This window comes from Malaclemys terrapin, chromosome 3 (genome assembly GCF_027887155.1).
Source record: "Malaclemys terrapin pileata isolate rMalTer1 chromosome 3, rMalTer1.hap1, whole genome shotgun sequence".
Taxonomy (NCBI): Eukaryota; Metazoa; Chordata; order Testudines; family Emydidae; genus Malaclemys; species Malaclemys terrapin.
Genome location: NC_071507.1, coordinates 78,428,706 through 78,456,566, shown reverse-complemented (window position 1 = coordinate 78,456,566; position 27,861 = coordinate 78,428,706). Strand labels below are relative to the sequence as shown.

The 27,861-nt window shown below is 42.2% G+C and overlaps 2 protein-coding genes across 5 annotated transcripts in view; one reads left to right on the top strand and one right to left on the bottom strand.

Moving 5' to 3' along the window:
- Nucleotides 1-1,229: 1,229 nt before the first annotated feature.
- On the top strand, nucleotides 1,230-26,018 carry NTPCR (nucleoside-triphosphatase, cancer-related). Of its 4 annotated transcripts, XR_008444282.1 has the most exons (6): nucleotides 1,230-1,579; nucleotides 6,081-6,243; nucleotides 7,184-7,280; nucleotides 11,103-11,312; nucleotides 20,784-20,927; nucleotides 24,053-24,400. XR_008444282.1 is itself a non-coding variant. In XM_054021529.1 (5 exons), the coding sequence occupies exons 1-5, from the start codon at nucleotides 1,546-1,548 to the stop codon at nucleotides 24,089-24,091; spliced, it is 543 nt and encodes a 180-aa protein (XP_053877504.1). In that variant the 5' UTR covers nucleotides 1,230-1,545; the 3' UTR covers nucleotides 24,092-24,400. The 4 variants fall into 4 exon arrangements, 3 of the variants coding, with proteins under 3 accessions (XP_053877504.1, XP_053877505.1, XP_053877503.1); XM_054021529.1 differs by lacking the exon at nucleotides 20,784-20,927; XM_054021530.1 differs by lacking the exons at nucleotides 20,784-20,927; nucleotides 24,053-24,400 and adding an exon at nucleotides 25,932-26,018 and having other exon boundaries at nucleotides 1,231-1,579.
- PCNX2 (pecanex 2) overlaps nucleotides 24,466-27,861 on the bottom strand; it is a 248,771-nt gene continuing 245,375 nt past the window's right edge. Inside the window, exons 33-34 of the mRNA XM_054021531.1 lie at nucleotides 25,912-26,360; nucleotides 24,466-24,644 (exon numbers count right to left, since the gene is read on the bottom strand). Coding sequence (XP_053877506.1) covers nucleotides 24,471-24,644; nucleotides 25,912-26,360 — 623 coding nt within the window. The 3' untranslated portion in view covers nucleotides 24,466-24,470. The remainder of the gene's footprint in view (nucleotides 24,645-25,911; nucleotides 26,361-27,861) is intronic.

Here is a 27,861-nt window from a genome sequence, read left to right as displayed (position 1 = left end):
AGCTAAGCGAAAATCACAGTAGGGGCGATTACACAGTTTTCTCAACAGCCAAAAAGGCTCAAAAAATTCACTTGTTCTTGTTTAACGAAGGCCGAGAATCTCATGTAACTATAGGATTCCTTCAGCTGGGGCTCTAAGAAAAAACAGGACAGAGCACGAGAGTTGGCAACAGCCTATTGACCATGAGGTGTTGGTAAAAACACAGCAGGCATCCCCCAGTCCTTTACAGAGTCTAGCAAGCAAAGTCTAGTTTAAAAGTGGTAGCCCTGTTAGTCTGTATCAGCAAAAACGAGGCGTCCTTGTGGCACCTTAGAGACTAACAAATTTATTTGGGCATAAGCTTTCGTGGGCTAGAACCCACTTCATCAGATGCATGAAGTGAAAAATACACGAGCAGGTATAAATACATGAAAGGATGGGGGTTGCTTTACCAAGTGTGAGGTCAGTCTAACGAGCTAATCGATTAACAGCAGGATACCAAGGGAGGAAAAATAACTTGTGTGTCAGCAATGCCCCTCTGCCATGTACATCGGCCAAACCAGGCTGTCTCTACGCAAAAGAATAAATGGTCACAAATCTGAGGACAGGAATCATAACATTCAAAAACCAGTAGGAGAATATTTCAGTCTCTCTGGTCACTCAATAACAGACCTAAAACTAGCAATTCTTCAACAAAAAAACTTCAGAAACAGACTCCAACCTGAAGCTGTGGAACTGGAATTAATTTGCAAACTGGACACCATCAGATTAGGCCTGAATAAAGACTGGAAGTGGTTGGGTCATTACAAACTCTAAACCTAATTTCCCCAATACTAATTTCCCCCTATTGTTACTCACACCTTCTTGTCAACTGTCTGAAACGGGCCACTCTCTTACCACTTCAAAAGTTGTTTTTCCTCCCTTGGTATCCTGCTGTTAATTGATTTATCTGGTTAGACTGACCTCCCACTTGGTAAAGCAACCCACATCCTTTCATGTATTTATACCTGCTCCTGTATTTTCCACTGCATGCATCTGATGAAGTGGGTTCTAGCCCAGGAAAGCTTATGCCCAAATAAATCTGTTAGTCTCTTTGGTGCCACAAGGCCCCCTCGTTGTTTTTTCTCATTTAAAAGACTCTCAGCCTAGCTCTAGGGCATGACCCAACGTTGCCTACAGCGTCCCCGGGAAACTCCTCAGGGGGGTGCCCCTCAGTGCCAGGCTCCCGCTCCACACACGCTTTTCCCTCAGCCCCGCCCATGAGCGAAAGAGCAGGTGTGCGCTAAACTGCGCCTTTGAGTCTGGAAAGGCCCCTGCCCGGCGGGTGCCACGTTAATCAGCCTCGACAAATCCCTACAAGAGACCCGCTCCTAGGCCGCCAGAGCGCGGCGGAGCGAGACACGCCAGAAGCCAGCCCAGGTCCGGAAAGGCAGCTTGCAGGCAGCTGGGTGGCGAGCGGGGCCTGCCGGAGGAGGAGCAGCGGCAGCCCGGGCCCTTGTGACAGGCTCCGGCCGCCCTTGGAGCGCGGGGGGCGGGATCGCTGCAGGGCGCCCCCGGCCCCTCGCCATGGCCAAGCATGTTTTCCTCACCGGACCCCCAGGTAACCCCCGCCCCGGGCAGCGCGGCCCCGCTGCGGGGATTCTCCGGGCGCCTGCAGGGCCGCGATGGGGCTCGCAGCGCTGGGGGCCCCAAGCCAGCTCGGGGTGGCAGCCATCATCCCCTCCCCCCCGGGTGCAGCGGGAGCCACCGCCCCGCCGCGGGCCCGGGGTGAATGAGTTGCAGCCGGCCCCGGCCCCAGACCGCCCTGAGTGTCTCCCCGTCCGCCCCCGAACTGGCCTCCCGTGGGTCCCTGCGAAAACTTGCCCCCATGTTACGCAGCCTGCCTGGCTACTCTGTTGCAAGCCCTCTAGGTAGATGCACGTTACCAGCCTTTATCCCCGTTCCGTTTGGTACATTTCCGGATGAAGTTACCCCAATCTTAATGCTATTTAAACTGGTTTAACTGCATCTGCGCTACGGGGTCGCACCACTGTAACTAATTCGGTCATTTACACGTGCAAAAACCCTGCGTGAAGAGCAGCTATTTCTCTACTCGGGTCTCAACCTGGGGCGGTGTAAATGAGGGAGGGATTTTTTTTTTTTTTTTTTGTAATTACCTTGATTTCTCAAATTCTCCACCAAAACACCCAACAACACCCTTAAGCACAAAAAAGTACAAAAGCTGTTTTTGAATGAAGCCAGTCTCCTTTCAAAGACGTAATCTGCAATTTGCAGATCGGTCTCTCACTTTTCTTGCTCTTTGCTGTTTAGGTCAGAAATCTTGAATTCACCAAATCAAGACCATAAATAGACTTTTCTCTAAACAAATTCATACTATGTAACTTGAATTTCCAGGCACTATTATTTTTTTCTCTGCCTTGACAAATTCCTAGACAACTAAACCCAGGCCAATTAAACTGCAAACATTAGCAGTTGCCTTCACATTAATATTTTCTGTAATTTAATTGTAGTGAGTTAGCACGTTCAGTCTAAATAATGTACAAATACGGTGCAATATCATTTGTCCCTTTAGTCTGAGATGGTAATTGGAATCCCAAATGGATAATATAGACCATGAGTTGAAGAAGACTGAGTACTTTATCACTGCAAGGGAATCTGATTATCACTGAGGTAAAACAGGGGCAGCAGAAATACTGTTGCTGTTTTAAAGTAGCAGCCGTGTTAGTCTGTATCTGCAAAAAGAACAGGAGTACTTGTGGCACCTTAGAGATTAACACATTTATTTCAGCATAAGCTTTCGTGGGCTACAGCCCACTTCTTTGATGCATCTCATTTAGCCACTAATCTTAAAGGAATGGTCTTGTTAAAAATGTATGGTCTCAGGTTTTTCAAAAAATGTAAAGGGATTTTTTTTTTTGGTAGATTAATATAATAGTTATACAAAGATAATACATGTGATTAGTGAGAAAAATGAAGTACAGGTATTAATCTCATTAATTTCTCATTCTTTTCAATATCCATTGCAACTGTTGCAAAGCTGTAAACTGCAGAAGTAATTACTAAAGCCAATAACAGATTAGAAAACTATATTTAGCATGGAGCATTTTTAACATCTAGTATAAATCTCACTAAAGAGATGGTCTAAAGATGTTTAGAGTTTTACAAATTGGTTTGAACTATGGTAAGTTCTGTCAAATATAGGCATTTTTGTTACCACCATGATATGTTGCTGGTACAACTATGTTTTAAAAAAACTCTAACCTTACCTAGCCTAGGGTTTCCATATTTAAACATTAAAAGAAGAGGACACCCTACGGGGTGCTGGCCCCACCCCTTCCCCGTCCCCAACCCTGCCCCAACTCCACCCCCTCCCCTGAGCACCCCACATTCCCCCTTCTTCCTCCCAGCCACGCGAAACAGCTGCCTGAGCGCTACTGGCTTCATGGTTTGCCGGGCAGCCCTCAGACCTTGCGCCCCTGGCTGGGTGCTTCCCCAGCGCAGCTGGAGCCTGGGAGGGGAAGCACCAGGCCGGGGGCGTAAGGTCTGGAGGTCTGGGTGCTGCCCGGCAAACCGTGAAGCCGGTAGCGCTCGGGCAGCTCCGCTCTTCAGCTGCACAGAGCTGAGGTGTTGGGGGGGAGCTGCAAGCGGATTCCCCCACAGTGGTGGCAGCGGCTGCTGCTGCTGCTCCACCTGCAAAACAAAGCTGGGAGTATTTTCCTGGACGTGTTGGGCTTTTTGGCAATTCCCCCCGGACGGGGATTTGAGAAACAAAAATCTGGACGTGTCCGGGAAAATCCGGACGTATGGTAACCCTAACCTAGCCTAACCCTGTACAAACTGAAATACAGATTAGATCGGTATCTGAGGATAAAATGACTGCTACCTTTATTACTTAGATACGGCGCTCTATGGGGCAGTCGTCTTGTTCCCTGTTTGTACAGGCTGTCCTGGGCCATGGCTAGGGCTCCTAGGCATGGCGCCTAGGCATTGATTTGACACCATCAGATCAGGATTAAACAAAGACTGTGAATGGCTATCCAACTACAGAAGCAGTTTCTCCTCCCTTGGTGTTCACACCTCAACTGCTAGCAGAGCACCTCACCCTCCCTGATTGAACTCACCTCGTTATCTCCATACTGATGTATACCTGCCTCTGGAAATTTCCATTACTTGCATCTGATGAAATGGGCATTCACCCACGAAAGCTTATGCTCCAATACTTCTGTTAGTCTTAAAGGTGCCACAGGACCCTCTGTTGCTTTTTAGGCATTACAGTAATACAAATAATTATGCTAGTATGCTTGTGCTGTACAAGACACAATAGACTATGGGACAGATTTTTTTTTTTTTTTAAGGCATCTTTAGGCACCTAAATGCAGATAGGTGCCTATTTGGATTTTCAAAAGTGCCTATAGCCCAGATCCTCAGAGGCTCCTAGCTTTCATTAAATCATTTAAATCAACAGTTAGGAGCCCCAGTACCTTTGAGGATCTGGGCCTAGGTGTCTAATCCCTATCAAATTAGGCACCTGGGCAACTTTTGCAACTCCCACTAGATATCTGCCTGTGGTGTTACACACCTAAATACCTTTAAAAATGTGGCCCATACTCTCTGCCTCCAGGAGTTTAAAGGCCTGCTCTGCCAGATACTTGACACTTTTGATCCATAAATAAATCTGCTTCAACAAGACAGCTGACTGGTGTGATAAAAGGGATTAAATAATGACACCGGATTTTGTATGAGATGGAGGTAAATTTGAGTTTAAAATAAGAGACAGCCAAGAGGTGTATTTGTGATGTAGCCTGGAGGGACACTTCCATTGTGGGATTGGAGAGAACCTCTGGAAGACTGCCAGCATTCACTTAGAGGAAGAGGCACATTAAATGCAATCTGTCCTCCCCTGGTGGGGTATGTGGTGAGAAGGATATCTAGATCCACTTTGGGATGGATTATCTTCCCTTCTGTTTGTTTAGAAGTTCCTTCCATTAGAAGTCATTTTGTCTTCTAGGGCCTGATTTTCAGAGGCAATGAGCTGTGCCCTTACCGCTCCTCTGAGGCCAATGGGAGCTGCAGATGCTAGCACAGGGGCGGGCAAACTTTTTGGCCTGAGGGCCGCATCGAGTTTCGTAAATTGTATGGAGGGCCAGTTAGGGGAGTGGGTCATGGCCCGCCCCCCCCCCACATCCTGCCCTGCCCTGTGACACCTGCCCCATCCCCACCCCCCGCTCCCTGACCGCCCCCGGACCCCCACCGCCCCATCCAACCCCTCCTTCTCCCTGTCCCCTGACTGCCCCCGAAACCCTTGCCACCCCATCTAACCCCCCCCTTCCTGACTGCCTCCCCAGGGCCCCAACCCCTATCCACACCCCTGTCCCCTGACCACCACCCTGAACTCCTCTGCCCTCTATCCAACTCCCCCACTCCCTGCCTCCTTACCATGCTGCCTGGAGCACCGGTGGCTGGCAGCGCTACAGCTGCGCTGCCTGGCTGGAGCCAGGCCATGTTGCCGCCACCACCACACAGCACAGAGACTGAGTCAGGCCAGGCTCTGCAGCTGCGCTGCCCCAGGAACTTCACAACCCCGCTGCCCAGAGCATTGCACGGGTGGCAGAGCGAGGGAGCTGAGGTTGCGGGGAAGGGGAAACAGCGGGGGAGGGGCCGGGCCAGGAGCTCGGGGGGCTGGGCCAGATGTGGCCCATGGGCCATAGTTTGCCCATCTCTGTGCTAGCATCTGTGAAAATCAGGCACATAGGGAATGCAGTTATTTTTAACCATTTACTCTAAAGATGTGATGAACTCAGACCTTTTTGCCAACAAGAGAACAAATGGCACTGGAATAAAGGGAGGTTGTGTATGCCAGAGGCCTACAAACATTCAAAATGTAATGTGAAACCTGACTTCTGTTCATTCTTTTTTTCCCCTCTCCAGGATAAAAAGTTTTCTGATTTGGAGAAATCAGAATTAGGAAAAACATCAATCTGTATAAAATGTGTGCAGCCAGCTACCTGTCTGCCAAATGTGATTGCTGCCTCAGAATGGGCAAATTTAAAACCAGGCTTTATGCTTTGCTTGCACTAATAATGGGCACTTCCTTATTTTAGGGATTGGAAAGACGACATTGATCCAGAAAGCCACTGAAGTCCTAAAATCCTCTGGGGTCCCTATTGATGGATTTTACACAGAGGAAGTCAGAGAAGGCGGCAGGAGGATAGGATTTGATGTCATCACTTTGTCTGGGAGACGAGGAACTTTATCTAGACTTGGGTACTGCTGTTTTATAGATTAAGGTGGTTACTGCTTTAGGGGCAGTCCTGCAAGCCCCTCCATGCATTAAATGCCCTGGAAGTCATTGGGCTTTCCACACACAGAGGGCTTTAGGATCACGTTCTTTGTCTGTTAGATTCTCTGGGTCTGACTCACTGTTATCCTTCACTTTATGAAGACATTTGCATCTCTGCCAAGTTAACGTAAAACCCCCTACCAACTCAGAATGGTCCTCCAGCTTTCCCACTAGTGCAGAGCAGTAATGAACTGGGTCCTCTGACTTCAGCATGGGCTCTGAATCCCTGTAGAACAATAGAACATGCAAGCTGATTTCATGATCTCAGCCACTATTTTTTTCAGGTTGGAAGGAAAATAACTTGCTTCCTCCAATTACTTTCTAAGGGACAGCCCTGATGATCATGAATCAGAGAAGATAAGTTCAGATAAGCTGTCTACAACAAGCCACTGACTGTCCCATAAGTCCCATAACTGGGTTTTTAACTGGGCAGGTATTTCAGATCCCCATATAGGAGGTCTAAAATACATATGAATCCAAAGTCTCTCCTGCTTCACTGGACATCTCCTCAGCATTTAACACTCCATGCAAAACTTTGGCCTCTTCACCCTGTTATCTGTCTTTCTGAACAATGTTTAATACCACATTTAGATGACACTGTGACTAACCTGTGACTGTGTGTCTATATACTAGGAGGAAAAGCTGTATATTTTCTGTTTTGCCATCTGCAGCATATCCAATATAGGGTTGGTTTGTTGGGTGTGTGTGTGTGTGTGTGGTTTTTGAGGGGTTGCGGGAGTTGAATTTTAAAGGAAATCTGACTGGTTAGATAACCACTCCGATCAGCACAGCTAAAAGTATTACAGCAAATTATCAGCATGTTCGTGGTTCATATTAACAAGAATTTTTTTTTTGTAAATTCAGTTCTGATTCTTCTACTGCAAGACATGAATATCGTGTTGGACAATACATAGTAGACCTGGTTTCATTTGAGCACTTGGTGCTTCCTGTGCTGAGAAATGTGAGTAGCTTATGAAAGCTTCTGGAAAGCAAGTACTAGTATTAGAAGGCTTGCTAGGTTAAAGTTGTTGGGTAGCGATAATGACTCTTGTTTTAGGTTTAGCTGTCCTGCACTCACTGCAGGATCTGAAAGGGGTGGGGGGAGCAGTTCTCCTGTGATCTGCGAGACTTTCAGGAGATCCCTTTGCCTCCTCAAAACCACTCTTCCTGGTCCCCCATCCCTCTGGCAGAACATCTCGTAGAAGCATCCTTATGACTGCACAATATCAGGTGTGACAGGGAGCCACAATCTTGGATATTGGAGGATTCAGCAGCAGATCTTCCTGTGGCAAACTGCTGTTTCAATTCACTCCTGCACCCACAAAATGTATGCTTTCTTCCCGCAGAGCTCCAGTGGAGGAGTTTCCAGGGACTCCCAAGAAGGGGAGCTTACTGCAGAGCCAGAATCTGCTCTCTCCCTTGCTGTGATCCACTTTTCCTCGCTTTCCCTTTCCTGTGAAAGTGGAGAGAATGTTTCTGGTGGAAACAATTTTTTTTTTTTTTTTTTAAAGCATTGATTTCCTTTTTAATTAGCCTTGTTTCAAGAGACTTGCAAACTTGTTACATCTTCAGTGGCTCATAGTAATTTGAGAATCTGTCTGTTGCTGCTTGCGGAGCTCTATGGCGGCATCAATGTGGGACCTCTGTTGTATTTTAATTTCCATTCTAGGTATCATCTGATCAAGGCACATTCCATGGTACAAGCCTTGTCAACATAGGTTTAAAGAATTTTCACCAGCATCCAGTAGTGTAAACTGGGGTCTGGATTTACAATTTCTGTTTCCAGGCTCCACACACATAGTAATGGGAACAGTGTTTCTTCACTTACGACATATATCGCTGATAAAATTTGGGCAACCAGGTGTCTGAAGTGTAACACAATGAAATGGCTTAATGCCTCCAGTGCATGTGTTCCTTTGTGCTCCATCCTCCTCTTTCCTTCTCTTCACATGCTATCTGAAATTTGTTTGAATCATATGTGAAGTAGGTAGGCGAAAACACATTGGATACTGTGCTTGTAGTGAATAATAGATAACATCCGTACTGGAATTGCTGCTCTCCCAGCCCTCACTGCAAAATTAAACTAGAACAGATCTTTTGTCAGCATCTTCAAGTAAACAGTGCAACAGCTGCTGACACCACTACTAGAGAAATCCTTTTAATCGTGATTTAACTACATTGCTAAAAGCAGGTTAGGCTAGGGGAGAAGAGAATTTTGCAAGGCACCCGGAGAGGACAAGGCAACAGAGTGGGTTAGGAAACAAAGATGAGGTTGAGGTTTTTTGCCTATCTAACACTTTGGGGAAGGAACAAAAATACAACTGTATGGCAACAGGGAGGATTGAAGGATTGTGAAGGGGGTAGGAGGACAAAGGGGAGATACGACATTAATAATATTTACAGATTTTGATTTTTTTTTTTTTTTTTTTTTAATTTAAAAATGAAACCTCACTTATAGTAAACTTAATCTCTGGGGAAAAGACCTCACTAGACAAGGGCTGCACTTCGTATACTTATAAAGGATAGTGTAACAGATTATTTAATAATATAAATTCAACAGAGATCTTACTAAAAGGAATCAAGTAGTATTCACTTTGTTCACAAGCATAATGGAGCCGTATGTGTGAAAGAGACTCGAGTAGAGAGGAGTTGGAGAACTGGGAAAGGGCCTCCTCCTGCTCCCTTTGAAAATAATAGCAAAAGTCCTATTGATTGAGTGGGAGCAGGGTCTTGCCTATAGGTGGTACAGAATGGGAAAGGAATAGTGTGAAAGGGAAGGACAGCATCAGTTTGGAATAGGAAGAGACCAATGGAAAGTAAGGGTAGGTGAAGCAAAGTAAATGTACACCTCTACCCCGATATAACACGAATTCAGATATAACGCGGTAAAGCAGTGCTCCCGGGGGAAAGAAGGGCTGCACACTCCGGTGGATCAAAACAAGTTCGACATAACGCGGTTTCACCTATAACGTGGTAAGATATTTTTTTTTTGGCTCACGAGGACAGCATTATATCGAGGTAGAGGTGTATCAGAACGAAAGGGGAGAGTAGGTATTGCAGAAGGGTGGTAAGCTAATAGAAGTATAATAATACAAATCTTAGATGGTTATCAGTAAATCTACAGGGATCTCACTAATATTTTTGTAGGGACTATGGGACAGCAGCATATGCCAGATAGTTAAAGTCCTTTTTAGTGGACAGTTCGTAGAAATAGCAAAATATATCAGATGTCAGTCTGAGTCCCAAGGCCCCACTACAATGTACTGGAAAACATAGAATGTCAGTTCGGAGTTGGATTTGCCTGCTTTGATCACAGAGCATCTTGAAACAGGTATATGCTACTTAACATATTTGTGGGACTACTTAGACTCTATGGGCCAACTCCCACTGACTTCACTGGGAAAGAGAGTGGATGCTAAAGTGAGTTCTGTTTGGGGCTCCGGAAACTTCACCTGAAGGGACTGGGGATTCTGTACAAAGAAGCAGCTCCATTTCTTAGCACTCTTCCTAGTAAACTGACTTTTCAGTTCACTGATCTGTGAAAGGGTTTTAAATAAAACTACCCCACCCTGCAGGGACTCAGATATCAGTAGGGACTCAGCTCTGAAAGGTTTTAGGAAATGTTATGTAGTGCATCCATTTTCGTAGGAGCTAACATTTTCTAGCTTCACAAGGGACAACATGTAGACTGGCTTCTCCTTAAGTTACATACGTGGGTGGTGTCTGTACTTATTCATGGATTAACAGTGAAGTTTTGACTTGGGTTGATTTGCTGCTTACAGACATAAATAATAGAACTGGATTTTTCAGTTAATAGCCTCAGAAGAGGGTGGTGAGCTCGCTTTCATCTAATCTGTAGCCTGTCAGATTTCTGAACTTTATTGGTTTATGTGCCATCTTAAAAAGTAGTTGTGAAATGAATGGATGAAGCATCAAGCTCCTGTACTACCAATGGCACACATACCACAGTTTGGAAACCCCTGCCCTAATTATAAGTGTATTTATCTGTTGACCCATGCAAATGCAGAGTTTTGTGGGTGTAGTGATGTGAATGCAGCTTTGAAAATCTAGTGCCCCTCAGACTTAACTACAGTAGCTGGCATGTAAAAATATTATCACCTCTCTGCCAAGCAGTAGCAGATGTTGAGGCCTTGCAAGTCAGTTTCCTTGGGAGAAGATATCAGTAATTTGGAGTCTAAGTATTTTCTTATTGTAACTTGTTCTTTATACTATATACACCAGTCATTGAACAGAGGTGGTCACAAACCACAAGCAGACATTCTCTCCTCTTTCTAAAATCTTAGCCCAAACACTAACTTTTTCATAGGAAGCAACTCTTCACCAAGAATTGACTCTAGTTAGGGAGCAAATTCTCCTGCTGTTTCCAACAGCTTCCCCCAAAAGGACCTACATCACAAAACTAAAAACAATATACTACATCTTCAAAGATTCTACACTACTCACATGCAAAGAAAAATAACATGTAAAATTGTGTGACTGCGCCAACAGGCGTTTGCTGCCCTAAAACTACAAATCTCAGTCAAGGAACAACTGTTGGCTCTTCCTTTCTTCCCATCTGGGATCCTGTTTTGCTAGGTAACAAGCTGGTTGGCTGCTGGCATCCTTAGCAACTGAGGTGACTGGCTTTTCTGCCCTTATGCTCCAGAACTATTTCAAAGAAATGTTACTCCTGAACTGACATTTTTCCCACAGAGAAGATTGGCTCTTACCTCAGTCTTGATTTCTTCATGCTTTTTAATCCATTTGTGTATCTTTCCTATAGGTTGATCTTGGTAGTGACACAGGGAAAAAAGTGTACGTAATAGATGAGGTTGGTAAAATGGAACTCTTCAGCCGGTCTTTTATTCAAGCAGTTCGACAAACTCTGACTGCTTCAGGGACCACAATTCTTGGAACTATACCAATACCTAAAGGCAAGCCATTGGGTCTCGTGGAGGAGATAAGAAGTCGGAAGGATGTTAAGGTGTTCAATGTAAGTAATCTCTGATATCTTTAAGGAGCCTTTCACCTCTAGGTCAGCAGTGTGAATCTGGCTCAATTCAAATGCTATCAATGGATGCTCGTTGGATAGTCCCAGTGAAATGAAGGCAGTGATCTCAGTTGAGTTCTTAATGGGCAGATGTTCACATCACACACAAAAAAAGCACAATGGGCACTTTTGTTGGCAGACCCATTGAATGAATGGGTCTGTTGAAGGAATATTAGTATTGTTGTTTCTAGTGTTCCCATCACCATGGTGTGACAGTGCCAGACCTGCATTCATTCATTCTTTCAAGTATAGTTCATCTTTGAAAATTGGTGTGTAGAGCCTTTGCCACCAATGATGATATGTGAGATGAAAAGAACTTACCTTGACACTGAGCTCATTTTGAGTTTGCAGGATTGGTAATAAGAGGAGAAAGAAGGCCTCTTGTAAATTCAGCATGCTTTATCTGGCGTCATGGAGACACAATAACACAGAACCCATTGTTACAACACTTAGTTTTCAGATAGGAACTGCACTTTAAGACCCTGCAAATCAAGCATAGACAAATTCTCAAGTCCTCATCCTAACAGTTATGTAGTCTCCTTATAGAAATACCAGTTTAAGACGTTTATTAAGCATCCAGAAAGATGCTAAATGTTTCATTAAACAAGTAAAAAAAAAATGTTTTAAAAATTGGTCTCTTCCCTTCAGTTTAATTTTGGTTGATATTTACTGAAACTAGCACACTGTATTAGACCATATTTCCAGAACAGAACAATAGATTCTTAAGAACTACAAAAATTCAATAATTGTGACTTGTCAGAAAATTAAGATGTATGGAGAGAATGTTTTAATGCAATACACCATACAAGTAGATACTATTGTAGTTCATGATTAGGGTGATGCGAGTTATGATGCGTGCTTACTATATTTTGTGTACATCGTAATTAAGACTGAATGAATGATGAAAGAAAGTCAGTTATTATTTTGATGCTGCTTCATAGGCTGAATGATCTTATTTAGTGGTGCTGTTTAAAGCACATAATGAAAATGTCTGCCTTACTGTGCCATGCAGCTCCCCTAAATATTCACTTATATTGTAACATGTTATGTGGTTGTGTGAAATTATATGGCATGGGATGGTCCTCCCCCTGCCCCACATTGGAGATATCACAGTGTCCTTACTAGGAATGCCATTGACCATTTCTGCATCACCTAAGAACCAGTGTCCTGTATCTGCAGCATCAATTGTGAGTTATTCATCCCCATCTTCACCTGCTAGTTATCAACCACTATATGCTTTAATGTCTGGTCACTTTAAAACCCAGGAAAGCCAAATTTCTTCTTGGTATCAGGCCACGTCTTCCTCACTGAACGTCACAGCATCACTCATGCCATCTCCACCTATGTCTCAGCAGACTTCTGGACACTAGGTCATCTCCATTCACTATTGAAGTCAATTGGAATTTTGCTGTTGCCTTTACTGGGAGTAGCACTGTAGATAACTGTATCTCATTCTCTGAGAAAGTCAGCAGTCTGTTTCCATTGCTAGGATCATGATATATAGTTACTCTTGTTCTGATTATGGAAAACTGCTTACTTAATCCATTAGCTGAAGTGCGAGGGATGAGGAATGTAACAGACTGTGATGGTTCCCAAGTCACAGGGACCTAATGTACTGAAGCATCATCTAGCAGGATATCTGCCTTGCACGTTAACAGGAATATATTTACCTGTTCATTCCCTGCTGATTCAAATTTGTGCATGAAGCAGGAACCAAAGCTGTAACGATGCAGATGTTTCTGCTGGCTACTGTAAGCAATAACTCACGCCTCCATTCTTGAATTGCCATAACATGGGGGAGGACTTGGAGTGCCCCCGCAGCCCTTGCACAGCCAAGCAGTGCCAGCCATATCTTGCTGCATGGTGCAGTTCGTTTTTGTCTCCCAGTGTACAGGTAGACAGGCATCTGTTTGGTCCGCCCTGGTGACTTATTGTGGAATTAGGCCATGCATGAGGAATTTAGCATAGTTATCTTATATCCTCTAATCTTTTAATAGGAGTTCTAATGTTCAAAGCTGAGCATGCAAAGGCTGCTGTTCTTTTGCTTGCACCACCATTGTCCTCTTGTGACCAAATCCTCAGCTGGGGTAAATGGATGCAGCGCTGCTAACAGTGGTTGAGGATATAGCCCTTAATATTTAATGTGTTACCTCCTACAGCACTTTGGGATGTATTAAGTATGAAACTCCTATGTAATAAGAGCGATTTTGTATTGCTGGTGGTATTTTAATTACTTCTTGTAGTGTAGCATCTAGGAGCCTCAGTCCTAGATCAGGAACCAGTTGTTGTAGATGCTGTACAAGCACCGAACACAAAGATTGTCCCTGCCCCCAGAGAGCTTACCCTCTATTGTTGCATGGCTCCATCTTTCTGAGGGAACTAAATCTTCCCAGTGATAATGCAGGATGGTCCACCCTCACTGCCCATTTTCCTAGAACTTTTCCTTTATAGGTCTAGTATTATACAGAATATAGAAGCCCAGGTTATTCTCCGAAGCTGGCTTGCATCTGTTTTCTCCTTAAACCCTTCCTTTTGCTTTTGTGAAAATACACTAGTGAAGTCTGGGTTTCCAACTGTCTTTTAAAAAAACAAAACAAACAAAAAACTAGAATCCATAGTAGGTTTCAGTGTGGAAAAACAGCATCATCCTAGATCAGGGCAATTGAACCATGGTGCAAGACCCACTGCATCACAGGAGGTTAGGAACCAGAGTCTACAGAAAGTTAACATCTTTTAATTATAAATAATACATGTTCTTTCCCTGATATTCAATCAGCTTCTGTATGACATGGTCTGTTAATACATCATCATTGTGAACTGTCCATACATCATCATTCTACATAAATTCAGTTTACTAGAAGTAAATGTTTTACTAGTAGAATGAAAAGCACCCACCAGCAGAGGTGTATTTCTAACTTATAAAATCATCCCTCTGAAACCTGACCTTTTTCTAAGCCCCACACTTATGCTGTTTACTGAAAGCAACATTTATCCCTTTCCAATTTTCACCTTGTTCCTTCTGTCGCAACATTTTCATGGAGAAATTTTTTTTTAAATAACAAAACACTTCCTTTCCTCGGTCTTCAGCTCTTGATACAGTTATCTTGTATTTGGTTTTTGTGACATCTAGTAACTACATGTCAAATCCTATTTGTATTGTGCCTAGTAAAATCAGAGGTACCAGACACAAAATCATTAAAGTCAAATGCCCAAGATGTTTCTGATCCATCTATGTCAGTTTATTTTGATAAAAGTATTGAGGAATATGGATTTTTTTTTTTTTTTTTAGTCCACTTGTTTTCCCCTTTTTCTTCCTGTACTCCAAAGAGAAAAGGGCTCCAAATAGAGATTTTTTGCAAATTGATCTTTCCCTGAGCATACTTGTATTATTGGGATAATGGACTTCATAGTATTCTTGCATGCTTGGAATCTTGGTCGTGGTTCGTTCTATCTTACCCAGATGCTTTGTAATAGTGATGTCCACAAACACTTTCAGCTCTCTGGATATGAATATAAATACTGGCATTTCTAATATATAATATAACATGGCAGAACAAAATACCCCCAATGCTTATCTGGAAGTCAGCCCACAATTTGGGATTAGACCATCCCTGGAGGTTAATAAGAGCAGGAAATAAGTACGAAAAGTCTTGCAAAATAGCCATGAAGATTTCCTAATCTGTACAATATGCTTGCCAGTATTCTCAGTTTAGATAATTTCTTGCTGCATATAGGTACATAAAAGCTTTGGCTACACAGGTATTTTACATGCCTTGAACATATGGATATTGCTATTTTAAATGTTCGGCGGGTCACCTGAAAGTCAAGGTAATGGGTGAAGTCAAGAGGTTTTCTGTGAGACCATGGCATCTGACTTACCTGTGTTGTTCACTGTACCTTGTGTCCCATGATAAATATCCTGTAGAATGATTGCACTTTTGAGTGCCTCACTCTCTTTGTGTTTGTTACTTTTATTGACCAACATTCTGAGTAACATTTCAAAAACTTCTTCCCTTCCTCCTGTTTTCCGTGTCACTCTTTCAGGTACCCATTATTGTATCTGCTCCCTGGAATTAAAATGGCCTGGATGAAAGTACTATGTCAAATTGCTAACTGTCTCTCTTCAGGTTTACAATGTCTGTTGCCAACAGTTACATATGGCTTCATTTATTGTATAAAGTAACATATTGGGATATTACCAATACATTTATATGTATAAAAAGAATACCCAGAGTTACTCTCTGTTTTCAGCATTAACTGTTGTATCGGAAGGGATATAGAACCTCAAGCTTCAGAGCTTAAGCCAATTCGATTTTTGTTTACAGTGAGACTTTACTGGGGGAATATGCTCCTACATCTGCCTACTTTGGGGTTTCTTGCACCTCACCTGCCTCTAAAGCATTCGTTGCTGACTGCTATCAGAGACAGGAGTCTGGACTAGGTAGTCCATGGTCTGATCCAGTTATTGCACTTGCATTCAAGAGGTGAAATCTTGGCCCCACTGAAGTCAGTGGGAGTATTGTCATTGACTCTAGTGGGGCCAAATGTTACCCCAGGTCTCCACTTGTGCAGGCACAAGTAGTTTTGTACATACACTTCTGAAATGCAAACACTTGCTCGTGCACACGTGTTAGACCTTGCACTCACAAAATCCAACAGTTGTACAGGCATAAGAATTCATCAGCTATGTGTAGTGGTGTTTACACTTTCAAAAGCTCCTAAACTTTGTGAGACAAGTTGCGTGAGGTGATATCTTTTCTTGGACCAATTTCTGTTGGTGAAAGACTCAAGCTTTTGAGTTTACACAGAGCTCTTCTTCAGGTCTGAACCTAAGAGGAGCTCCATGTAAGCTCAAAAGCTTGTCTTTTACCAACAGAAGTTGGTCCAAGAAAAGATTACTTCACCCACCTTGTCTCTCTCTAACAACCTTGGACCAACGCAGGTACAGTAACACCTAAACTTTAACTAGTTTTTGAATTTTTTTCAAAAAAAATTATCCAAATATTCTGAGAAACCTAGGTATCTTAGCATCAAAGCAGTGTTGTATAATATTCAAGAGCTTGTTTTAATTCTTCACTGCAGAGGTGGTTGACACGAATAAGACATCCTTATTGAAATATAATCCAATCAAATACTGAAGACAGAAAAATCACTGCTATACAGTATGTGAATGGTTTAAGAAGGTATCTTGAAAAGCATTTCTAGTGTGTGGTTTGAATGATTTCTGTCTGTCATTCACAAGTGAATAATTACTTGTATTTGCAGTACTTTTAAAGAGTTATTCTAACAGTTTTACATAGGTTTCTAGGTGTAGCAGATGGGGGTGGTCTGTTTGCTGTAGGTAGCAAGAGGAAGCAGATGTTTCGCAGAGTTATTCCTCTCCTAATATGGAAATATATGCTGGACTCGATTTAAAAAAAAAAAAAAAAAAAAAAAAATTCAAATGACAGAGAGATGGTTATTTAAAGGGTAAGCCAAATTCTAATATATTAAATTTTTGATTTTTTTTTTTTTTCCCCTGACCCTCCCATCTAGGTTACTAAGGAAAATAGAGACAACATTTTGCAAGATATTGTAACAACTGTGCAGGATTGCAGGAAATGAAGACAATTTCTTGTTTGTAACCATAAGCTCTTATATAAGTATATTGGAGGGCCCAACCCTACTCAGGCCTGGGGCAACTTTACTAGTGTCTTCAATATGAGCAGGATTGAGTGTGTAGCACTCTAAAATGGGACAGTGGGCTTCCATGTTTGTCAGTCGTTTACGTATAATTTACTCAGTTCACAAGGCTTTAAAAAAACTCATCCTGGGATCTGAAAGTCAAGCAATTGTTTCTGATGCCAATTATAGTAGCACAAATTCAATTAACTATTAAATTCAACGGAACTATTGATTCAGCCCCTAATCCTGCAACATATGGTGAGGGTAGTCTGCTGTGTCTACAGAGAAGCGTTAAAGTCAGAGCTCTGCACAGGCCCCACAGTCCTCCTGCACACTACACATTGCAGAACTGGGGGCTGACACCTGTGTAACAGAATGTAGTCCAAGTAAAATTTTGCACAATCTGCTTTGTGCATTATCACCACCACTAACACTGACCCTGGGGTCCTACAGCAGTGTGCCTCAACTAACTCACCAATATGCTTCAGCTGGGTCAGCATTATGAATGATGATGAACAAAACAGAATAGCTTGATTCTCACGTCTCAGGATAAGTAAACTGAGCAAATGTGATCTGAAATCATTAAGACAAATACATGATATAACTGGACAATTGTCATTTACAGAGTTGAATTTTAGAGAAAAGATTAGCTTTAAGTTGCTTAGACAGTACTTGATAGGAATGCTGCCTATTCTGTTTATTTTTCACATTTTCTTATAGCCAAAAAAAGTCTTTAGGACCATGGCTTTCTTAATAAAATCTTGACAGATGTTTTTCATAAAATGTTTAAATTATCAAGCATTAGATTTAATGCTGCATTTGACTATCCAAGTTTAACAATCCATTATGGCTTATTGATGCTTAACAATTTCTGTTTATTTCCTTTTGCAATCCTGTGCATGTTTTTTGGTTAATGATGAAACAAGAAATGAGAGTATTAGACAACATATATCCTCAGGGGGTTTGTAAATGTGTTTAGGAAAAAAGCATTTACCACTTAATCAGTCTTGCATGTCATAAACTAAATTTCCAGCCAGGTGTACTTTTGTTTTCATGCAGCTTAAAGAGTTTTCTACTTCAAAGATTTAGGAATGGAAAGGACTGAATTCCTTCCTTTCTTGTGTGGAGTGTAACAAATGTTAAAATAAACATGTTGGTTAAAGGCATATGGAAACTTGCCTTGTAGTTAGTCATTTATTTGTACACTAGTTCATGGTTATGCTCCAATAGCAGATCTATGTGTATTTATAAAGCCAGGTTCTAACAGCTCTTTTGCAAGTGTATAGGAGGCTGTGGGAAAGCATGCAAAGTAGATCCTTCCTCTTCCCCATACTCTGTGCAAGGGCCTGTTAGAAGTGAGTCCTGCTGTGGGCCACTGGAGGTGTACATCACCCCCAGAGGGGTGGGGCTAAGGCCCTATTGTTAATATGTACTAGAGGGGGAGAATTCCCCCAGAGCTCCCTGTGGGCTTGTGCAGCTCTATGCTACTCCAACATAGGACTGTGCCTTAAAGCCATAGTTGATTCCTTAATTAAACATCAGATGTCCACATTAGCTAGGAACTGTGGACAACTCCAAGCTATCGCTTAAAATAGTGCTATTGGGTGATCCAGTCTTATCCAAGAGCAAACAAAGCATTTAGATGTGCACCTTACTCTGAAGTTCAACAAATACTGGTTTTGTCAGAGCAAGGCGTGAGAGTGAGGTTTCTCCATTGTGAATAGCCAAGCCCTTGTCCTCAAATGCTTGAATCTAGGGAATTAGTAGGTATGTCTACACTGCACTTAAAAACCTGTATCTGGCTTGGGCTGTAGGACTGTTTTATTTCAGTGTAGATGTTTGGGCATGGGCTGGCACCTGGGCTCTGGGACCCTCTGACCACACAGGGTTCTAGAGTTTGGGCTCCAGCCCAATCCAGAACCGTGAGCCTGGACATTTCTTTGAGGAGACGTTGTGACTCTCTCTCTTCTATAAAGATAGTGGACAGAACCTTTGCCAAATTTACCAGCTGCTTCCCCCATCACCTCTCTCAGCTGGAGACTTTAAGACGTTGGGAATCCTCTATTGATTAAATAATGTTTTATATGTAAAGTGAAATGAGAAGCCAAATCTGACTTGCTGAAGCTCTTTACCATTACTCATGCTACCTTTCAAGTGCCTGTTAGCTTTCATAATGCTATAATATCCCAGCTGTACAACTGGTGTTAATATAATTGTCCTCTAGCATTACTGATCCTGCTTGCAATTTTTTTACTTCATTTTGTAGGGGTGTGACACTGTTTTATAGGGTTGTATAGTACATAGTATGAGGGATTCCCCCCCTCCTAATAGGGATCTTTGTGCACTTTACACTACTATTAATTTTTCCATGATAAAGGCTAGCTAAGCCATCTGTCAAACCCTATTAGCATTCAGACACCACTTGCAATAGAAGAGCCCTTTATTTTATTGCATTCTCAGATTTACCCACCTTCTACATATAATGTCTCCTTTCCTGGTCATTGATATATAGTCAGATTTTTAGCTATACATCTGCAATTTTGTGTGCATGCACACAGTGGTCCAGCCAAAAATATACCTCACAATGTGGGTGTAAATGGACTTGTGCACAATTCTTTCACTTAAACTGGAATAGTTTACCAAGGGATCTGGGGGAGTCACCATAATTTTGTCCTAGGATTAAAGCCCATCCTATTGAAGTCAATAGGAGTTTTTCATCTGAGTTCACAAGACCCAGGATTTCACCCTTTAAACAAGATTGGGTCTCTTTCTAAAAAACCATGCTATAGCACAGCCCTAAGCTATGGGCTTGATGTAGGGGTTACTACGTGAAATTCTCTCACTTGTGTTATGCAGGTGGTCAGACTTCATGATTTTAATGGTTGCTTCTGGCCTTTACAGCTAAGTCAGTCCCAAAGTAATGTAACGTACTTGTTTCAAATGTTCAGCACAGGGATCAGAAACTAAGAGTTCCAAATTAAGTTCAGCTGTTATGGTACCTTATGTTCATTGTGAAGGCAAAAATGTATTGCCTGGTCTCACATATGCAGCATATATGGAAAGCCTTAAGAGCACAGTGGCAGCTAGAGCATTGACAATTCCCCCAATCAGCTATTTACCAATAGCAAACATTGTGTGATGATAACCTCTGATACAGCAGCAAGACTCCTGATGACAATGTTACTGCACCTGCAAATTTTAATTGGTGTAAAAGGGGAGAATAATTTAGTGCCTCCTATTTTGTTTAAGCTCGAGCATCAAGGACATTGTAGGCAAGAAGTTTATAACAATTTCAGCATAAAACAGTGCAGACAGCCTGGCATAAATAGAGGCTGCATTATTGAGCATGTGCCAGCCAATTTTTTACTCATGACATATGGAAAATCAGAGAGAGCGGTAAGTCTTTAACACTTGACCTGCTACAGAGTTAATAATAGGGCTAAGAAATATTAGTCTTACAGAATTAAGTACAAGAAACAGTAAAGTGCTCTAATTAATGACCAATCTCTCTTCCATGGAGCAGAATAAAAATGGCACTAATTTGGTAGTTAAGAGGAATAATTTATTGACAAGGAGAGGGTTATTACATGCTGACAAATTTTAGTATTTATTCACCTGTCCTAAGGTGAGTTTCTTGAGTATATCTAAACCTGAACCTGAATTACACAGCCTATTTACCCAAAGAAGAGCAGGGTGGAGGTAGACTAAAGTCAGACCAAAGAAGCCATTTTCCCCTTCCCCTATCCTCAGAACCTAAGCAGATGAGCTGTGAATTAAACCTTGAAGACTCCCAAGAACTTAATGACTACGAGGAATGCCAAACCGTTCTGAGATGGAGAAGGGAAATCGCACTGATCTTAACTAGGCTTGACAAAGTTTGTTCCACTCTTGGATGTAAGTATATATTAAATCCTTCTGTTTCCTACCGACTGTACAATCAGACAACTTCTATAAACAAGGCTTGGGGTCTGCCAAGTGGTGACCAGATGCTAGAGTGAACATAACTGATTTAGCAGCCCCTGGCTGGCTTCTCTAATGTTGCTGAAGTCATTGATTAGATACTCTGGGCAGATTCTGACCTAATTTCCACCAGTGTAAATGAGACGAGTGCCTAACCTTTACTGCATGACTTGAGCAAGATCAAATTAGTGAAAGAATAAAATAGGTTTAAGGAAACCAAGAGAAGGAAAAACAGTTAATCTGAGGGCTAAAATGGGACTAGTTCTGCAATGTTCATTCTTATTTTACCATATACCCACCACTGCTCTGCTTCCTCGCTCAGTCCTGATACATTATAGGGCTTCCCCCCCACTGCTTTCCTCCCACTTCGATCATCAGTAAAATGTCACCTAGCCAGGCTACATACAACACTCTGACTATTTTTATCTTTGCCCATAACTACAGAATTTGGCTAAGGCTCTTCAGGTGGATCAGTGAACGGGGTGGTGCCGTCATTCCCTCACCACTGATGATGTTTCCGTAAATGTAGCACATACACGGATTGTGCTTGGAGAGTGGGAGGTTGTCTTCCTCAAAGGCTGGTGCAGTTACCGACTAAGTTGGGGGTGTCCTTGAAAGCAGCAATAAAGGATTCACCTGGCAGCCGATTGGCTACCCACTGCTGCATTGCATGGGTCATAGCAGTGCAACTCTCCAGTATATCGACCACATTTGGAATTAGGTGAATGATCAGTGAGCAGGCTCCTTGCTACACAGCATGTCGAACAAGTGACTTCTTGCCCCTGCTGTTTTGGAAAATTTCAGCATGTCACCTAAATCTTCAAAATATTGATGTGTTGGATTACGCAATATATATTTAAAGGTGTTGATTACAGCCATCCTCCAAGCACCACTGCACACACTGAACACGTAACACATACAAACTGCTCAACCTTAACAGCTTAGTCCATATACAATGCTGGATGGATATTAGCTATAGTAGAACCTCAGAGTTATGAACACATAACTGGAGGTTGTTCGTAACTCTGAACAAAAAGTTATGGTCGTTCTTTCAGAAGTTTACTACTGAACATTGACTTAATACAGCTTTGAAACTTTACTAGGAAGAAGAAAAATGCTACTTTTAACCATCTGAATTTAAATGAAACAAGCACAGAAAGTTTCCTTACCTTGCCAAATCTTTTTTTAAAACTTTCCCTTTATTTTTAGTAGTTTAAATTTAACACAGTACTGTACTGTATTTGATTTTTTTTGGCGGGGGGGAGTCTCTGTTGCTGTCTGATTGTGTACTTCTGGTTCCAAATGAGGTGTGTGGTTGACTGGGCAGTTCGTAACTCTGGGGTTTGTAACTCCGAGGTCCTCTAGCTCCAGTGTTGGCCCAGGGTTCAAAAAACCAAGACAATTACCAAAAGTCATTCTTATTCAATAAAAACATCTACCTGGACCCTAATTTAATGATTCCCATAATCTTTGATTATGCTGTGGGTACTATTGCTCACCTTAAATACATTGAAGATATAAAGTATTTTTATTGACAACATGGTCAATACAAATCTATGGGCTATTGCCTTAGAGAATACCTGTAATTGTTCGTGTTGGGAAAGTTTAACATTCCTGCTGTTCACCCAGCCAAGATATTTCAATAACAATTTTAAAACAAAAGAAAAATATCTGCAACACATATATAGGCGCTAAAAGTCACGGGATACTTTGAAAAAAATCCCTCCCTCCCCCCAATAGGCAGTTGGGATCATTTTTTTAATAACTAAAATGTGTAGGGCTAAAGCCTGTTGTGAGAGGCCTGGGCACCCTGTGCTTGGTGGGGGTGGATAGGAAACAGCCTTTATCTGCACACCTGTGCAGCAGCAGGTTGGGATTCATTATGAGTACTCTCCTGGTGCACAGCTGCCTCAAGAGGACATCGTGTGTTGGCTTGAAATAGGACTAGAAGCCTGTGCTGTTCTCTGGTGGAGCAGCACTAAAGCACATGCACCTGGCACCTTGCTCCATTCGGGCCCTGTGGATGCAGGATCTCTCAGTGATGCCTTTGAAGAACATTCCACTTTCTCCCTGGTGTGGCCATAATGAGGGAGGGCAGAGTTTTGCCCATAATGTTCAGAGCTTCAGCACCAGGCTAATTTATATTAATGAGTGGGAGACAAAATGTGGATTTCCAAAGTTTGCAAATCAGCAAGTAAATAAATATGACTGAAAAGAATGAAAATTGCTGCATCACAGTGTGTACTTGGCTCATTTATTTTGACCAGTGTCATTCAGGTGTTTTTCACAGTATTAAATATAGATGCCATGGTGATGGACAGGGTCTGTAAATGTGAAGGCAACCGGATATTGTGTAAAAGTCATGAGACCTCGCTTCAGCATCTCCTATTCAATCTTGCTCATTAAGTGGGACGAGACGACCTGGTTTGGTGTAGAAAACCACCATGACTGTGGATTAGCGTGATAAGAATTAGAAAGGAGCTGCTGTAGTTACAGTAAAGAAGAACACTGAGACACTGATAGTTGTAAATAGTTTAATTACAAAAAAAATTTATGAGCATGTGTGTGTATATACTATAGTACATTAAGGATTTGTTTTAGCCTCTTGGCTTCAGATATAGGCATGCATTCCTGTAAACTGAACAGGAGTGCGAGATTACATATAAGAGCAGTTTTGTATATAAAACTGCTTTGTTTGCAAATAAGGAGCACCATATGCTTTGTGAAGGCTTTCCATGCACTGGCTATACTTGTTCTCAAAACTTGCCTTATTGCAATGTGTAGTCTATCTCTTTCATACAATATTTCAACATGGCTGCATGCAGTATATCTTCACCTATATTAATATGTTGCTATACATAATTACCATCTGTGTAACACTTTAAAGAAAAGGGAGAATGAGGTTTGCCTTTAAAAATTTGCAGATTCAGCTCTAATGTTAGTGTGTATTGTACTATCCTATTACATGTTCATTGCTTCTAGTCAGAATTTTTCTTTGTGATGCATTATGTATAAAATGCCAATTATTTAACATGCAGTCCTCTTTTTCATTATGGCAGGAAACAGATGTCTGTGTGCTTTTCGCCGAGTTGTATTAAGATCTTCCATTGCTTTCACTTGCACTTCCATGCATGCTTCTTTTTGGCATGTCCAGATTTCCACCACAAGTGTGTCAGCACCGCTGCGGGGGAAGGATATCAGGCAGAGTTTATTCATTGTTTTAGAAATGTCAAGAACCTGAGATGAAGTTGCACTGCATTTTAGGACATCTTTAAATTCTGTAAAGGTCCTTCCATCCCCACATGCCAAGCCTTTTTGCTGAAGAACATCTGCACTATGGGATTCTCTCTCCGAAGTTAGAAAAATAAAGCGTTTTGAGGTTTGTTGTTACACTTGAAATAACTGCAGCTGACTGACCTAGATGTGTTGTTCTTTACTTTGAAAGAGTACATCTGGCCCTTGAACTAGGAATATTCTTCACTGCTCTTCTGAAAGGCTCTGTTGAGAAGCTGTATCTTCCAGTGCCATATCCTCCTGGCTGGCTCTTCTACACTCCAGATTATGATTCTCAAAAATGGCTTGGGCAGGACCTAGGTCTTTTCGCGGTCTAGGTTTTGTAGCATCAGTCACTTCATAAGTCTCGGAGAATTGCTTAAAACAAAATTTAGAATAGTTTAGGAAATGTCTAGATGGCACTTCATTTGGTTCTTTTCAAAAGGACATTTTGAAACCAAGACAGACATTAGCTCTCTGGACTTCATACCGTTTTGTGTAATTTTATGTGATTCACATTTAGTTATAGCGTGAACTTCAGGAACTAAAAAGGAACTAGAGAAGACCCCAGCACTTGTCCCTCTTCATGTGATAACAGCACAGAACTGCCCACAAGAGCAGACTACCAGATAGAGATTGTGCGGTAATACCTACTTTGTACTGTGTCTGATCATGTTAAGTCTGAAAAGGATGCCCCAAATTATCCCTAAATGTAATTAATCTAATTCTGGTCCAACTTCACTAGAAGACTTCCTGTGCTAAAGCAGAGGGTTTAAATAAAAGCCTTATTTCACACCACATGCTGGCAAGTAGCCACATTGACTGCAAGAGCTCACTTGTGCCTGGCACGCAAAGTGCTCAGCTTAGCTCTCGTAATTTCAAAGGGAGTTGAGAATGGTTGGCAGGATCCAAACCTTAGACTGTAAACTCTTTGGGCAGGGGTTGTGTCTTACCTGTTTGTGCAGTGCCTTGCATGTCTACTGGTGTTGTAGAAAGACAAAAAATAATACTCGCATCAGTAAGGCAAGCAGTAGGCCCTAGGTGAATAATGCTCAGTCCAGCTCCTATTGGAGATAATGGCAAAACTCATTGCCTTCATTTGGAGCAGGACTGATCATTACATGATGCAGTTAGGATGAAACTAACTTCAGGCATGGACAACCTTGGTATCATCTGGGTTAATATATTTGAATGCTATGTACATGAGAAACCAGACTTGGGCTATCCCTATCCAATGATTTTGTCCTCATGACAACAAATCAACTTACTTGGTAATGCCAAATTATTTAATGTTAGTTATGCCCTCAGTCTCTCATTGGATTTGCCAAACTGCTTCATGTCTAAGGACTATGATTTTATTTTACCACTCTGGAAGGTCTGTAGTGAGGATGATAGACTTCAGGAAGGAGACTGATTGGAATCAAAAGTTAAATCATACAGTCAAATAGCCAACCAAACAAAATACTACTAAAGTGCACACACAAATTTTCTCTGGGGAGAGAATGATAGAATAAATGCACACGACAGATGTTAGTCACGTTGCTTAATGCACTCCTGGCAGACACTTGAATACTACAGTGGTGAGAGCAGCATAAGAATATAATAGACTAGAATTATAGCTCCTGCTAACATGACTCTGCCTTACCCGTGTTGCTTGGCTTGCAGCTCTAGCAGATGGACCCATGGTAATGTTGACACTGCTGGATGACTGGGTATCAGTTGTGTTTCCTCCATCAGCAGCCGAGAGCCCAGAAATCACCAAAGCACTTGAAAAACTTCTCTTGCCAAACAGAAGGCTGAGAGTAGAGCTGGTGGAAGAGGCCAGACTGGACCTCAGCATTGCTCCGGTTCTATCCTGGACAGTCAACTGGCCACTAGCAGGAATGGCAGGGGTCTGAGAAAACACAGATGTGACTGAATTGTGGAAGGACAACTGGCTTCTGGAAAGCCTTTGGACAATTTCATGGGCAGATGTGGAAGCTTGGATAATGGGCTGGTAACTTTCTACAAGTGGTTCAGAATGACTTGAAACCGGTGGCCTCTGGTTTAAGGCAGCATGTGTCTGAACAGACTGACTCCTGAATTTTCTTCTGCCTTTAAACAAGAGAAATAGTTTTATTTTAAATTATATTTTCAGTTACATACCATCAAAGCACACATATTACTGGTTCTATCCATTTACTAGGGTATATTTTACGTAGCGTTCTTTATCACACATACACTTTTATACTGAGGATCTAAACACTTTACAAACAAACGTTCAGCGAATCATAGAAATTAGAGATGGATGAACCTATGAAGTCATTTGGTTCATCCCACTGGCAGTGCAAAATGGTCCAGATCTTCTATTGCCTTTGATTGGAGCAGAATTTGAGCCTTTGTGAGGAACATAAATAATGTAGTTATTAAATCCATTTCACAGATGAATAAATGGAGAAACAGAGAGCAAGATTCCCCAAGAAACGTAGGTGTAGTGAGGCTGAGTGTCACCATGCCTAACTTTCAGCTGTCTTGAAAATCACTAATTCACAAAGCCAGCGTTCGATGCTCAGGCTCGCTATACAATGAATAGGTGCTTCAGCATGGTATTCACAAAAGCCAGCATGCTAGGTGGCTCCTCGCCTAAGCTAGCCAATGGGAGATGCCTAAGCAAGGGGTGTATCCTAAGCCCATCCCTCTCAGGGAGTTTGGTGCCTAAGGGCTGCAGGGAGGCATCTTCCTCTGCTTGGGATTCTCAGCTACAAACCTTTTCTTGGAGTTAGGTGCCTCCACCATTTCTACCAGAAGTGAAGGAGGTGGCTCTCCCTCAACTTTTAGTCCAGCTGTTAGAGTACTTACCTAGGCTGTTGGATACCCTTAGGATATGATGCATCTGAAGAAGTGGGTTTTTTACCCAAGAAAGCTTATGCCCAAATACATCTGTTAGTCTTTAAGGTGCCACCGGACTCCTTGTTTTTTTAGGATATGAGGGGATTTGAGCAGGGATTTACCACCGCTCAGATGCATGCCCTAACCACTGAGGTATGGGATATTCTGATGTGGGGCTCCCTCATTTTCTCTTGTTTAAGCTGTTCTACTGTGGAACTCTTAAGTACCTAAATCCCTTTTTGAAAATGAGATTTAGGCCTCTAAATCAGTTGGGCATTGCAACGCTAAGCACAGCAACATCTCAATAGCTTTAAAAAATCTCAGCCCAAGTGCCTTAGAAAATTCCACTCCTAAAGCTTTATATAGTTTAATTGCAAATTAAAACAAGGTTACACAGAATTACCCTTGCCCTCAGAACTAGGAATGTGAAGACACTTCCACCTCACAGGGGAAGAGTATTTACAACAAAGGAAGTTGTTTGAGGTCAAGAATTTAAGAGGAAGAGACCTATGTGGGGGGCAGATTATTCCACATCTACCTACTGCAAGGTCTTTGCACCATCCTTTGAAGCTCCTGGTTCTGGCTACTGTCAGAGAAAGGATACTTGTCTAAATGGACCTCAGGTCTGAGCCGGTCTGGCTATTCCTACATTTGTCCTAATGTTTACAACCCAATGCCTCACACTCACAGCCATCATCCACATGGCCAAAAGACTACACAGGATTCC

Bases quoted from the DNA above. Each gene is read 5' to 3' on its own strand.
- NTPCR (XM_054021528.1), top strand. From the start codon at position 1,546: ATGGCCAAGCATGTTTTCCTCACCGGACCCCCAG. The intron at 6,244-7,183 runs GTACTGCTGTTT...TTGTAAATTCAG, and splicing joins GGAACTTTATCTAGACTTGG to TTCTGATTCTTCTACTGCAA. The intron at 7,281-11,102 runs GTGAGTAGCTTA...TCTTTCCTATAG, and splicing joins TGCTTCCTGTGCTGAGAAAT to GTTGATCTTGGTAGTGACAC.